The sequence below is a fragment of the Somniosus microcephalus genome, chromosome 4, assembly GCF_052327205.1.
Source record: "Somniosus microcephalus isolate GS21.2 chromosome 4, FLI_Smic_1.0, whole genome shotgun sequence".
NCBI classification, from domain to species: Eukaryota; Metazoa; Chordata; class Chondrichthyes; order Squaliformes; family Somniosidae; genus Somniosus; species Somniosus microcephalus.
In genome coordinates, this window is record NC_140990.1 from 51,565,668 (window position 1) to 51,579,304 (window position 13,637).

Below are 13,637 nucleotides of genomic sequence, written 5' to 3' on the forward strand. Positions count from 1 at the left end.
CAGAGACCAGGTAAGGCCTCAGAGCATCAGCAGGAACTCAGCGGCAGCAGCGGGGCTATAAAAGTCCCAGAGACCAGGTAAGGCCTCAGTGCATCGGCGGGAACTCAGTGGCAGCAGTGGGGCTATAAAAGTCCCAGAGACCAGGTAAGGCCTCACAGTGTCGGCTGGAATTCAGCGGCAGCAGTGGGGATATAAAAGTCCCAGAGACCAGGTAAGGCCTCACAGTGTCGGCTGGAATTCAGCGGCAGCAGTGGGGATATAAAAGTCCCAGAGACCAGGTAAGGCCTCACAGTGTCGGCTGGAATTCAGCGGCAGCAGTGGGGATATAAAAGTCCCAGAGACCAGGTAAGGCCTCACAGTGTCGGCTGGAATTCAGCGGCAGCAGTGGGGATATAAAAGTCCCAGAGACCAGGTAAGGCATCAGTGCGTCGGCGGGTGTTTCAGCGGCAGCAGCGGGGCTATAAAAGTCCCAGAGACCAGGTAAGGCATCAGTGCGTCGGCGGGTGTTTCAGCGGCAGCAGCGGGGCTATAAAAGTCCCAGAGACCAGGTAAGGCCTCAGAGCATCGGCAGGAACTCAGCGGCAGCAGCGGGGCTATAAAAGTCCCAGAGCCCAGGTAAGGCCTCAGTGCGTTGGCGGGAACTCAGCGGCAGCAGCGGGGCTATAAAAGTCCCAGAGACCAGGTAAGGTTCACCAGTCTCCAGTCTGGTAACTTGGAGGGAAGGAGAGAGGTAAAAAGTAATCCAAGTGTGACGTCACCAGAAAGCGGGTAAGTGATTGGTTGGTAAGTGTGCTGTCTCTCCCTCTAACTTACCCTTACTGTATGTACATAACCCACTTATATATGTATAACTTACCTGTTAGGGCCGTTGCCCCTTTAACTCACCGTTTAGGGCCATTGCCCCTTTAAGACGCGCCTGAGCGTGATGACGTCACGCCACGTACAACGTGACGTGCGTCAGGCGGCTGCCGGCCCGACCCGGCTCTCCAGAAAGGCCGCCGGCACAGCCCGGCCCAGCATCTTCGGCCGCATCGAGCAGCCGCCGGGAGCGCCGCTATGTTCCGCTCCCGCGGCAAGCACCGGCCCAGCCTGGCCTCCAGCTCCTGCTCCCGACTTAGGCCCCAACGGCCAGCGACGCAACTACCGGCAAACGCGACGACGTCACGACCCCGAGCGTGATGAGGTCATCACGCTCCCCACGGCACTGCAAGTTCATTCCTCGTGGAGCTGCCGCCGGAACAAGACCTGCGCCACGGTGCTCCTCGGTTGTATTGTCCCCATGCTTCAGTCTTGGAAATTGTTTGTCTGTGAGTATTTAGAATGCTATAGACGATTAGCGTACACTGTATGTTGTGGAAAATGTTTAGTTGTAACTTTCTCTGTCTAGCTGGTTAACTAGCAGCCGTATTCGATACACTATGTACAGGGCTAATTTAAAGAGAATGCCTTCCAGCTTGCTAAATGTAATTCGTTGCCAGATGTACCGTGTTGCCCAGGCGTACCTAAATTTGTGTATACATATCAATTATGCGTCTGTACACTAATGTGTCCTTCCATTTCTGTGTTGTATTTCAGTTTTACAATAAGAATCTTTCAGTAAAGCTTTACAAGAAAAGTCAAGCCTTGTGATTTTATTGGAAGATATCGAGTTGTTCGCTATCTGTCTAGCTCTGCATAGGATCGCGTTGCGAGGGCAGAACAGTAAAAAGACAGCAGCACAGCGGGCTCAAGCACAGGAAGATACCACTCAGCTACCATGAGTCTACGCTCAGGAAAACAATATACTCTAGAGGAAGTCGACCAGCCAATCGAGAAGAATGAGCCTCTCCCAGCAAACGAGGCCAAGTCACAGTCCTCTAAAGCAGCCTCTAGAACATCTCGGCGGTCCAGCAGACCGTCGTCACCGACAGCTCTCCCAGCAAACGATGCCAAGTCACAGTTCTCTGAAGTATCCTCCAGGTCATCTCGGCGGTCCAGCAAACCGTCGTCGTCGACAGCTTCTACAGCCGCCAAAGCACGTGCCAAGGCAAAGGCCACCCAGGCGCAATTGTCCTTCACTGAAAAAGAAGCTGACCTCATGAAGCAGAGAGCCGACCTCGAAAAGCAGAGAGCTGATCTCGCCGCCATTCTCCACATTCTCCAAAGCCAGAGAGCTGCCGCTGCCGCTAAAGCCGAAGCCGCAGCTTACGAAGAAGATGAGGAGAGCGAACGCGGGGAGCCCAGCCAGGAAACATATGACCTGGAACAGCCCCTTGGTCCAGTGCAACGTACAAATGAGTATGTCCAACAACACTCCAAAGTGTCCTCAAAGGAAACATTCAGGTATCTCGACGTAGAACTAGCTACTCACCCCAGCAACAAACAGCCCGTTTTCGGAGACACTGAGCTTAAAAGAGAAGAAACGAGTAAGACTCACCTGCAGAGATCTCCACAACACTCGGCCAATCCAGCTAAGCAGTCCTCGCCCGAGCCGCAAGGCGCACAAGACTTCGCCAGGTACCTTAATTGCCGAGAATTATTAAGTTCAGGCCTCCTAGAATTCGACGACCGTCCTGAAAATTATTGGTCATGGAGAGCATCCTTCCTGAGTACCACCAAGGACTTGAATCTGTCAGCCAGAGAAGAACTAGACTTGATGATAAAGTGGCTCGGAGCCGAGTCGTCAAGGCAGGCGAAGAGAATTCGCTCAGCGCACGTCCTCAATCCCACAGCAGGCCTCAACCTGGTTTGGCAACGTCTCAACGACTGTTATGGGACACCAGAAGTCATCGAACACGCACTGCTCAAGAAGCTTGAGGACTTCCCGAAGCTAACCAACAAGGATAATGTTGAGCTCCGAGAACTGGGCGACATTCTCCTCGAACTGGAGTGTGCCAAGGGAGAAGGTTACCTGACCGGCCTCTCGTATTTGGATACGGCTCGCGGGGTAAACCCAATAGTGGAAAAGCTCCCCCACAATCTTCAAGAGAAATGGATAGCTAAGGGATCCAAGTACAAGGAGGACAATGGAGTGGCATTTCCCCCCTTCTCTCTCTTCTCCAGGTTTGTCCAACAACAGGCAAGGGTGAGGAATGATCCAAGTTTCACTTTCTCCACCTCCAGCAGTTACGCTCCTTCGAGAACAGAGAAACCCACAAAGGACAGCAACAAAGCCTCTGTGAGTGTGCACAAAACAGATGTTCCAGCCGAACCCTCAGTCAACCAATCCAGTTCTGCTGGGAATGAAGTGGATGACCCAGATCGTCAGTGTCCTATACACAAGAAGCCCCACCCACTCAAAAAGTGTCGAAGCTTTAGAGACAAGCCCATTGATGAGCGCACATACCTGAAAGAGAACCGCATCTGCTTCAGGTGTTGTGGGTCGACTACGCACATGGCAAAAGACTGCAAGGCGACAATCAAGTGCCTTGAGTGCAACAGCGAAAAACACATAGCAGCCCTACATCCAGGTCCTCCTCCGTCAACCACCGAGAGTGCCGCGGTTGACAAAGAGGATAGCGGGGAGCAAAGCGAAAGCACATCTTCAGTCACCTCCAAGTGTACAGAGGTTTGCGGAAATGCAAGCAGCCCACGCTCATGCTCCAAAATCTGCTTGGTTAAAGCATATCCTGCAGGGAGAAAGGAGAAGGCAATCAAAATGTATGCAGTGCTCGACGAGCAAAGTAACAAGTCTCTAGCAAAGACGGAATTCTTCAATCTCTTCGACGTCAAGGCCAGCACCGCTCCGTACACGCTAAAAACCTGTGCAGGGACAACAGAGACTACGGATAGGAGGGTTGGGAACTTCATGATCGAGTCCATGGATGGGAAACTACAGCTTCCCCTCCCCACCTTGATCGAGTGCGACATGATGCCAGAGGACAGGACAGAAATCCCCTCCCCAGAGGTCGCACGCCATCAGCCCCACCTACAGCCAATTGCCAACAAGATTCCAGCTGTGGACCCGGACGCTCCAATCCTCCTGCTCTTGGGAAGAGACATCTTAAGGGTGCACAAGGTGCGTGAGCAAATCAACGGGCCCCACAATGCTCCTTATGCGCAGCGGCTTGACTTGGGATGGGTCCTCGTGGGTGGAGTTTGCCTGGGAACAGTCCACAAACCAGCGGATGTCAGCGTCTATAAAGCAAACGTGTTGCGCAACGGTCGCACATCCTGTCTCAGCCCACGCCCAAACAGGATCCAGGTAAAGGAGGACTACGACGACGTGACGCAGCATCATAGGTCAACCTCCTCTGCCTGTGAGGAAGAGGCAGGCCCCACTGTGAGCACAGATGGCCTAGGATGCTCAGTGTTTGAAAGGTCCAAGGACGATAGACACAGCTGGGCGGCACCCCTGCCGTTTCGCTCTCCTGGATGCCGTCTTCCGAGTAGCGGGGAGCATGCTGCGGGGCGCCTCTGCCCGCTCAGGAGAACCCTGGTGCCGGTGTCCACCGACCCAGACATGCCGGCAGTCCCCACCCCAGCGATGCTCCTGACTCAAAAGATGAGTGCTATTTCAGCTCCCTCTGGAAACTTCGACACGGTCGAGCTGCACAGGAAGCAGTGGAAGCAAGTACAGTGTCGTGCAGACACTTCTTGGAAGAGATGGAGAGGAGAGTATTTGCCCAACCTAAAGACAGCCAAGCACACAAACGAACGGCCAGTGGGACTGGCCGTCAAAACTCTGCCGAGCAGGGACAAGAGGGTCCGCAAGGTGGAGGTGAAGATCGTCAAGGAAGAGACTGTCAAGGTGTTTCTGAGGCCAGTCTCAGAGATCGTAGTCCTCCTTTCCGAAAAAATCTAGAGAACGGACTCTGAGTGTGTGGCAGCCAAAGGACGTTTTCTTCAGGTTATTTTGTATCTGTAGTGGTACAAATGGAATCGTACCAAGCGGGGAGTGTGCTGTCTCTCCCTCTAACTTACCCTTACTGTATGTACATAACCCACTTATATATGTATAACTTACCTGTTAGGGCCGTTGCCCCTTTAACTCACCGTTTAGGGCCATTGCCCCTTTAAGACGCGCCCGAGCGTGATGACGTCACGCCACGTACAACGTGACGTGCGTCAGGCAGCCCGACCCGGCTCTCCAGAAAGGCCGCCGGCACAGCCCGGCCCAGCGTCTTCGGCCGCATCGAGCAGCCGCCGGGAGCGCCGCTATCTTCCGCTCCCGCGGCAAGCACCGGCCCAGCCTGGCCTCCAGCTCCTGCTCTCGACCTAGGCCCCAACGGCCAGCGACGCAACTACCGGCAAACGCGACGACGTCACGACCCCGAGCGTGATGAGGTCACCACGCTCCCCACGGCACTGCAAGTTCATTCCTCGTGGAGCTACCACGGAACAAGACCTGCGCCACGGTGCTCCTCGGTTGTATTGTCCCCATGCTTCAGTCTTGGAAATTGTTTGTCTGTGAGTATTTAGAATGCTATAGACGATTACCGTACACTGCATGTTGTGGAAAATGTTTAGTTGTAACTTTCTCTGTCTAGCTGGTTAACTAGCAGCCGTATTTGATACACTATGTACAGGGCTAATTTAAAGAGAATGCCTTCCAGCTTGCTAAATGTAATTCGTTGCCAGATGTACCGTGTTGCCCAGGCGTACCTAAATTTGTGTATACATATCAATTATGCGTCTGTATACTAATGTGTCCTTCCATTTCTGTGTTGTATTTCAGTTTTACAATAAGAATCTTTCAGTAAAGCGTTACAAGAAAAGTCAAGCCTTGTGATTTTATTGGAAGATATCGAGTTGTTCGCTATCTGTCTAGCTCTGCATAGGATCGTGTTGCGAGGGCAGAATAGTAAGTATTTCTCCCTTTTTAAGCTTAAATCTCTGTGGTTTATAGTTTCTAAGGTGTGATATTCACCATCTAGAATTGGGGCAGAGGGTATTTAAGAATAATATTAATAAATTTACTTAATTACATAGAATGGGAGATCAGGTGATGTGTTGCTGCTGCAATATGTGGGAGCTGGTGGACACCATTGATGCTCACGGTGATCACATTTGCAGTAAGTGTTGGCTGCTCGAGGAATTCCGGCTCCGTGTTGAAGAGCTGGAGTCCGAGCTTCAAACACTGAGACACATCAGGGAGGGGGAGAGCTACCTGGACTCTGTGTATCACGAGGTATTCACACCAATTAGATTAATTAATTCAGATGTAGTCCGTGGCCAGGGTCAGGATGGTGTGCCTAGAAGTGAGGCAGGTACGGGGATCCAGGAGGTAGTGTTGGAGGAGCCGCAGCCCTTGCACTTGTCCAACAGGTTCGAGGCTCTTACTCCCTGTGAGGATGGGAACAGGGACTGCGGGGAGGATGAGCAACCTGGCCACAGCACCGTGGAGCGGGGGGCCATTCAAGTGGGGGGAGTTAAAAGAAATGTTGTAGTGGCAGGGGATAGTATCGTTAGGGGGATAGATAGTGTTCTTTGCAGCCAAGAGCGAACCCGATGCCAGGGTTAAGGACATCTCCTCTGGACTGGAGAGAAACTTGGAGTGGGAGGGGGGAGGATCCAGTTGTCGTGGTCCATGTTGGTACCAACGACATAGATAGGACAAGGAAGGAGGTTCTGCTGAGGGAGTTTGAGCAGCTAGGGGCCAAATTAAAAAGCAGAACCACAAGGGTTATTACCTGAGCCATGAGCGAATTTGGCTAGGACAAATAAAATTAGAGAGTTAAATGTGTGGCTCAAAGACTGGTGTGGGAGAAATGGGTTTTGCTTCCTGGGACACTGGCACCAGTACTGGGGCAGGAGGGAGCTGTTCCGTTGGGACGGGCTTCACTTGGCCAGTGCTGAGACTAGAGTCCTGGCGGATCATTTAACTAGGGCTGTAGAGAGGGCTTTAAACTAACTAGTGGGGGGGGAGGTTCCTAGAGAGCAAATAATAAAAATGACAACAGAGAAGGTCATAGACTTAGGTAGCAGTGGGGAAATTAAAAACCAGAGCGTGTCAGGAAGGGGCAGAAGGTATGGAGTAAAAGGTAAAGTAATAAAAAGGGCAAAAGCAGGAACTAACTGTCACAAAACATCTTTGAAAGTTCTCTATCTGAATGCACGTAGCATTCGTAACAAAATAGACGAGTTAATGGCACAAATAACTACATATGGGTATGATCTTGTGGCCATTACAGAAACATGGCTGCAGGGTGACAATGCCTGGGAATTAAACATACCAGGCTATTTAACGATCAGGAAGGACAGGCAGGAAGGGGAGGTGGGGTGGCTATGTTAATAAAGGAAGGAATCACTGTAATACAGAGAAATGATATTGGGTCAAAAGATCAGGATAATGAAACAGTTTGGGTGGAGGTAAGGAATAATAAGGGGAAAAAAACACTAGTGGGCGTAGTCTATAGGCCTCCGAACAGTGGCAACTCTGTTGGACGGAGTATCAATCAGGAAATAGTTGAGGCTTGTAATAAGGGAACATCTATAATTATGGGGGATTTTAACTATCATATTAATTGGACAAATCAAATTGGGCAGGGCTGCCTTGAGGATGAGTTCATTGAGTGTATTAGGGACAGGTTTCTTGAGCAGTATGTAACTGAACCGACCAGGAGGCAAGCAACCTTAGATCTGGTCCTGTGTAACGAGACGGGATTAATTAAAAATGTCCTAGTAAAGGATCCCCTTGGAATGAGTGACCATAACATGGTTGAATTCCATATTCAATTAGAGGGTGAGAAGGTTGGATCTCAAACAAGCGTGCTAAGCTTGAATAAAGGAGACTATGAAGGTATGAGAGCGGAATTGAGTAGAGTGGATTGGGAAAATAGATTAAAGGGTAAGACAATACATGATCAGTGGTGTACATTTAAGGAGTTATTTTACAACTTCCAAAAAAAATATATTCCACTGAGAAGAAAAGGGTGTAAAAGAAAAGACAGCCATCCGTGGATAAGTAAAGAAATTAAGGATAGTATTCGACTAAAAACAAGGGCATATAAGGTAGCCAAATCTAGTGGGAGGATAGAGGATTGGGAAAACTTTAAAAGACAGCAAAAAATAACAAAAAGATTGATTAAGAAAGGGAAGATGGATTATGAAAGTAAATTCGCAAAAAATATAAAAACAGATAGTAAGAGTTTTTATAGTTATATGTAAAGAAAAAGGGTGGCTAAAGTAAATGTTGGTCCCTTAGAGGATGAGACCGGGAAATTAATGGTGGGAAATATGGAGATGGCAAAAACACTGAATGAATATTTTGTATCAGTCTTTACAGTAGAGGACACTAAAAATATCCCAACATTGGACAAACAGGGGGCTATGGGGGGGAGGAGCTAAACACGATCAAAATCACTAAGGAAGTGGTACTCGGTAAAATAATGGGACTCAAGGCGGATAAATCACCTGGACCTGATGGCTTACATCCTAGGGTCTTGAGGGAAGTGGCGGTAGGGATTGTGGATGCATTGGTACTAATTTTCCAAAACTCCCTGGACTCGGCAAAGGTCCCGGCAGACTGGAAAACTGCTAATGTAACACCCTTATTTAAAAAGGGCAGTAGACAGAAGGCTGGAAACTATAGACCGGTTAGCCTAACATCTGTGGTAGGTAAAATTTTGGAGTCCATTATTAAGGAGACAGTAACAGGACATTTGGATAATCATAATTTAATAGGACAAAGTCAGCATGGTTTTATGAAGGGGAAGTCATGTTTGACAAATTTGCTGGAGTTCTTTGAGGAAGTAACATATAGGGTGGATAAAGGGGAACCAGTGGACGTAGTGTATTTAGACTTCCAAAAGGCATTTGACAAGGTGCCACACAAAAGATTATTGCTTAAGATAAAAAATCACGGGATTGGGGGTAATATTCTGGCATGGATAGAGGATTGGCTATCTAACAGAAGGCAGAGAGTTGGGATAAATGGTTTATTCTCAGACTGGCAATCAGTAACTAGTGATGTTCCGCAGGGGTCAGTGCTGGGTCCCCAACTCTTTACAATCTATATTAACGATTTGGAGGAGGGGACCGAGTGTAACATATCAAAGTTTGCAGATGATACTAAGATGGGAGGGAAAGTAGTGAGTGAGGAGGACATAAAAAACCTGCAAGGGGACATAGACAGGCTAAGTAAGTGGGCAGAGATTTGGCAGATGGAATACAATACAATACTGGAAAGTGTGAGGTTATGCACTTTGTCAGGAAAAATCATAGAGCAAGTTATTATCTTAATGGCATGAAACTGGAAAGTACTGAAGTACAAAGGGATCTGGGGGTCCTGGTGCACAAAACTCAAAAGGTTAGTATGCAGGTGCAGCAAGTGATTAAGAAGGCCAATGGAATGTTGGCTTTCATTGCTAGGGGGATAGAATATAAAAATAGGGAGGTATTGCTTCAGTTGTACAAGGTATTGGTGAGAACGCACCTGGAATACTGCGTACAGTTTTGGTGTCCATACTTAAGAAAGGACATACTTGCTCTCGAGTCAGTACAAAGAAGGTTCACTCGGTTAATCCCGGGGATGAGGGGATGGACATATGAGGAGAGGTTGAGTAGATTGGGACTCTACTCATTGGAGTTCAGAAGAATGAGAGGCGATCTTATTGAAACATATAAGATTGTGAAGGGGTTGGATCGGTTGGATGCGGGGAGGATGTTCCCGATGATGGGTGAAACTAGAACTAGGGGGCATAGTCTTAGAATAAGGGGCTGCTCTTTCAAAACTGAGATGAGGAGGAACTACTTCACTCAGAGGGTGGTAGGTCCATGGAATATGCTGCCCCAAAAAGCTGTAGAAGCTACATCATTACATAAATTTAAAACAGAAATAGACAGTTTCCTAGAAGTAAAGGGAATTAAGGGTTACGGGGAGCGGGCAGGAATTTGGACATGAGTCTAGGTTTGGATCGGTCATGGCCCTGTGGGTAGCGGAGCGGGCCCAGGGGCCGTGTAGCCTGATCCTGCTCCTATTTCGTGTGTCTAATTCTGTTAGATTCAGGAGACAGTTCTGTGATAGTAGATTGGCGGTTAGGATCAGATCAGCCATGATCTTATTGAATGGCGGAGCAGGCTCGAGGGGCCGATTGGCCTACTCCTGCTCCTATTTCTTATGTTGTTATAACAAAAGTAAGGAAGTTATGATGAACCTTCATAAAACACTGGCTCGGCCTCAGCTGGAGTATTGTGTCCAATTCTGGGCACCGCACTTTAGGAAGGATGTGAAGGTCTTAGAGAGGGTGCAGAAAAGATTTACAATAATGGTTCCAGGGAGGAGGGCCTTCAGTTACGTGGATAGACTGGAGAAGCTGGGGTTCTCCTTAGAGTAGAGAAGGTTGAGAGATCTGATAGAGGTGTTCAAAATCGTGAGTGGTCTGGACAGAGTAGATAGAGAGAAACTGTTCCCATTGGCAGAAGTGTCGAGAATCAGAGGACACAGATTTAAGGTGATTGGCGGAATAACCAAAGGCGACATGAGGAAAAATTTTTTACGCAGCGAGTGGTTAGGATCTGGAATGCACTGCCTGAAAGGGTGGTGGAGGCAGATTCAATCACGGCTTTCAAAAGGGAATTGGATAAGTACCTGAAGTAAAGAAAGCTGCAGGGCTATGGGGGAAGGGTGGGGGAGTGGGACTAGCTGAAGTGGTCTTGCAGAGAGCCGGCACGGGCTCGACGAGATGAATGGCCTCCTTCTGTGCTGTAACTATTCTATGATTCTAAGCTTATATTGTGGTTAATAACAGACAAAACCTGTTCTTTCCCCTGATCTGATTACAGATTCCAACCAGTCGATTCAGTGAATGGAATGTCTTATCAGTGTTGCCATGGCGACCTGTCTGCAGTGAAATGCCTGTTTGAGTTTCTAACTCAGACTAAACTTCTCTTTCCCATAATACACATTTTATCAGACATTTGATGTCAATGTATTTTAACAATGTTATGTTAATATCTCTAAAATCTACAGGGAGATCAGATACACAAATGTTTAAAAGTTGGAGGACAAGTTGATAAAGTAGTTTAAAAATGTTACCTAAGGTCATTTATAAATGGGGCGTAGAAAACAAAACCATCAGTTCGGCTGCAGTTAGAATAAGTTTTGGGCATCTTACACTAGGAAGGATGTCAGGGCCAGAGAGGCTGCAGAATAAATTCACTGAGGTTATACCATGGATGAGAGGCTTTAGTTATCAAAGAATCAGAGAATGAAACAGCACAAAAGGCGGCCATTCGGCCCATCATGCTTGTGCCAGCTCTTTGGGAGAGCTATCCAATTAGTCCCACTCCCTTGCTCTTTCCCCATATCCCGGTAAATGTTTTCCCTTCAAATATTTATCCAATTCCATTTTGAAAGTTATATTTGAATCTGCTTCCTCCACCCTTTCAGGCAGTGCATTTCAGATCATAATAACTCGCTGGGTAAAGAAATGTTTCCTCATGATGACCTGTCTGCAGTGAAGCGCCTGTTTGAGTTTCTAACTGAGGCGAACTTCTCTTTCCCAGGAGGAGAGACGAGAGAAACTGGGGCACTTCTCATTAGAACAAAGCAGGGTGAGAGGAGATGTGAGCGAGGTGTTTAAACTTGATCAACGACACCGACCAAAATATCAGAGACACTCCCTGTCCCTCAGGACCTGTGTCCAGGGGAGAAGCTGATGGGTTTATCAGATCATCTTTGGGTTAAATGTTGTGCTCGTGGAGCTGAGCCCCTAGTGTCAGCATCAAACACTCTCCAGTCGGGTACAGCACGGGTTAGATACAGAGTAAACCCATCAGCCACTCCCCGACACAGATACCGAGGGACAGGGAGTGTCCGGGACAATGACATTTCTCACTCAATAAGGTATAAATTGATCCTGTACCTCTCCCCATTAATCCTGGGCTCCACACGGGGCGAATCCTGCTCCTGTTTCCCTTCCTATAACAGCACTGAGCTAAACCCAGCCCATAATGAGCAGGGCCCAGGGAGGCTGGTTGCTAGGCACTGCAGTGATGTCATAAAGCAGGGCCATTCAGCCCAGCTGGTCGTCTCCTTGTCCCTTTAAAGGTGGAGAGCCGGGACACCCTGTCTCCAAACACATCCCACCTGTTCATACTGAGAATCCCCGGGGAAGGCCCAAGGCCCAGAGTGTGGAACACAACCAAGGGGGAAAGAGGAGGGGAGAAGGGGAGGTAAATCAAGGAGTCGGGACTGAGGGACACCAAGCTTCAGTATTAGAGCCTGTAGACTTCAGGAGGGGAAGAGTGAGTTCAGTAGTTTTAGGATCCAGGGAGAGAACAAGGAGCAGATGGGGAGACTGGTGTGGATTCCAGCACAGAGAGGATGTAGGGGGAGGGAGATTGTGTCGGGCCGTGTATTAGGGGTGTAGGAGGGACGAGAGAGGAAAGGTCAGAGGAGCAATTACTGCAGCAGTGCCCATAAATAGTGAGAGAGAAGGTGGCGGTTCGAGTGGACCAGGGACAGTCTGTTGAGAAAGAAGAAATTGAAGTTTCCCACCACTATTTGCTTCTTCTGAAAAGGGTGACATGCTGGAGACTTGCTTCTGAGTCTTTGCCGGTGCTGTTTTATAGCTAGCTCCTAAGAGATGGATAACAGTCCGACTGGGATGAGGGAGAGCCGGGCATGGTGGCCAGAGGCCGGACCGTGAGAAGCAGGCCACCACATCGTGGAGCCGGCAACAGTGAGGAGGAGGCCGCGGTGATGGAGCGGCTTAGGGACATCGCGTTCCCACTGCCATTGGATGCCATTGAATTGACTTTTTCTGAACATGGCGCTGGAGAATAGCGACGTGTCTCTGTGAGCTCCCACAGCTTATTGTGGGAGTGATCAGGGAGTAAGCATTCCATTGTACTAGTTAGAAATGGCAAATAAAATTGAAGTTGAAATTGCTGTGACCAGTTTTCCTTCGATTAAAAATGGCCTCCTGTAGCCCAGTGACACAAACAACCCATTAAGCTCCACCAATGGCCTTTGGTCGGGTGAGGTCTCCCTTTGTGAAACATCGGCTGTTGTTAAAGCTTTTCATTCTGACACGCTCACAGAGAAATGAGCTGCATAACTGCCGACACCGTCAGCTTTAAGGAGATGTTTCCCTTTGGAGATCGGTTTGTCCATTGAGTTTGATTAAACTGATGTTAAAGTAACAATGCTGCTTTGCCCCGTGACAATAACAGATTATCAGAATATTTCCCATAGGTTAAAATCCAATGTTACAGGGGCTCACTGCCCTGGATGGTTGAAGTGGACCCTGTGATATAATAGAATTTTCTGTCCTGTCAGACTTGGACATCTTGTAGATCCATCTTTTAACAAGTTGTGGAATCTCAGTTCTCAGATGGATTCCACTCAGTTTGTAACAAGTCCTCAATCAGCTCATCTTATTGTCGAGATATCAAGGACTCGACACACTGCGTGTGTGTGAAACAAAGCTAATTTATTTGACATTGATACAGATTAAACTCCAGCCCAGTTATAGGGGTTACTGACATCAGCTGAAACAAACCCCAACTGTCAGAATGAACATGGTTCAGTCCTGGATGTGATTAACAGCAGCAATAACAGCAGAATCCAACCCCTGCAGTCAGTTGTGAACTTGCTGGTGTGTCTACAGGTTGGATGACTGAGTGAATCCCTTCGCACACACAGAGCAGGTGAATGGCCTCTCCCCAGTGTGAACTCGCTGGTGTGTCCGCAGGTTGGATAAATTAGTGAA

The 13,637-nt window shown here is 48.5% G+C and overlaps 1 protein-coding gene across 1 annotated transcript; it reads left to right on the forward strand.

Moving 5' to 3' along the window:
• Positions 1–299: 299 nt before the first annotated feature.
• LOC147118860 (uncharacterized) lies at positions 300–12,814 on the forward strand. The gene is made up of 4 exons (XM_085984634.1): positions 300–1,307; positions 1,576–5,388; positions 5,657–5,782; positions 12,496–12,814. Exon 2 carries the CDS (start codon positions 1,757–1,759, stop codon positions 4,781–4,783), a length of 3,027 nt encoding a protein of 1,008 aa, XP_085840760.1. The 5' UTR covers positions 300–1,307; positions 1,576–1,756; the 3' UTR covers positions 4,784–5,388; positions 5,657–5,782; positions 12,496–12,814.
• The last annotated feature ends 823 nt before the right edge of the window (positions 12,815–13,637 follow it).